This window comes from Zalophus californianus, chromosome 1, assembly GCF_009762305.2.
Source record: "Zalophus californianus isolate mZalCal1 chromosome 1, mZalCal1.pri.v2, whole genome shotgun sequence".
Classification (NCBI taxonomy): domain Eukaryota; kingdom Metazoa; phylum Chordata; class Mammalia; order Carnivora; family Otariidae; genus Zalophus; species Zalophus californianus.
The window spans coordinates 201,980,998-201,982,033 of record NC_045595.1 but is presented as its reverse complement, the minus strand read 5'-3'; the positions used below and the strand labels follow the sequence as shown (position 1 = coordinate 201,982,033).

Sequence of the window (1,036 nt, the reverse complement as noted above, 5' to 3'; positions counted from 1 at the left end):
TTTAGTTACCAAACTACTAAACTGTCTTTATGAGGATGAAGGCTTCTCAAGAGACAATTAACCTAGAGATTCACAAGATGTTCTAAGGCATGCTGGTCTGAGCCAAAGAAGCCAGGCGGACCAGGGCGGGAGCCCCACCCACCAGCAGGGATATATAAAAGCTCAGGGACCTGAAGGGACATTCGCAATTCAGGAGCTAGCTTCAGCAAGTTACCCGCAGCTCTCTGTCTGGCACCATGTCCTACAACTGTTCTACAAGGAACTGCTCTTCCAGGCCGATTGGAGGACCCTGCACTGTCCCCGTGGCTCCAGCTGCCACAGCTTCTTCCCATGATGCCGACTGCCTGAGTGGCATCTATTTGCCCAGTTCCTTCCAAACTGGCTCCTGGCTCCTGGACCACTGCCAGGGGTCCACCTGTGAGTCCACTGCTTGCCAGCCAACCTGTTACCAGTCAAATTCCTGTGTCTCCAGCCCTGGACAGGTGACCTGCTCTCGGCAAACCACCTGTGTCTCCAATCCCTGCTCAACCACCTACAGCCGGCCAGTCACCTTTGTCTCTAGTGGCTGTCAGCCCCTGGGTGGCATCTCTACTGTGTGCCGACCGGTGGGAGGAATCTCCGCCGGGTGCCAACCGGTGGGGGGAATCTCCACTGTCTGCCAACCATCCTGCGGGGTCTCCAGGACGTACCAGCGGTCCTGCATGTCCAGCATGTCCAGCTGTCGAAGAACTTGCTAAGTGTGTAGGAGCCAGTGAGCGAATCAAGACTCCAGGACCTGCCAGCGGTGTTTCCAGGCTCGTCCAGCATGCTGCCTGTCCCCGAACAACTCTTCGTTGCTGACCACTGTTCTGACGGCCTTACTGCTTGGCTGCTAGCTCTGAATAAGCTGCCTTTGGCAATCAATGATTGTTCTGGCTAGCACCAAGCTTATTTTAAGGGTTGATCACTGGTGGCGCATATGCCTCTGGATGTTTCTAGAAACTTTACTTCCCATACCCCAGTCTCCGGTGGTTTTGACATGTTTTGACCTTGCTGC

At 54.6% G+C, this 1,036-nt stretch overlaps 1 protein-coding gene across 1 annotated transcript; it reads left to right on the top strand.

Moving 5' to 3' along the window:
* The first annotated feature begins 236 nt into the window (after positions 1-236).
* Positions 237-737, top strand: LOC113915821 (keratin-associated protein 11-1). Its single transcript, XM_027581740.2, has one exon. It carries the CDS (start codon positions 237-239, stop codon positions 735-737), a length of 501 nt encoding a protein of 166 aa, XP_027437541.1.
* The last annotated feature ends 299 nt before the right edge of the window (positions 738-1,036 follow it).

Coding starts and splice junctions, on each gene's coding strand:
- LOC113915821 (XM_027581740.2), top strand. CDS start 237: ATGTCCTACAACTGTTCTACAAGGAACTGCTCTTCCAGGCCGATTGGA.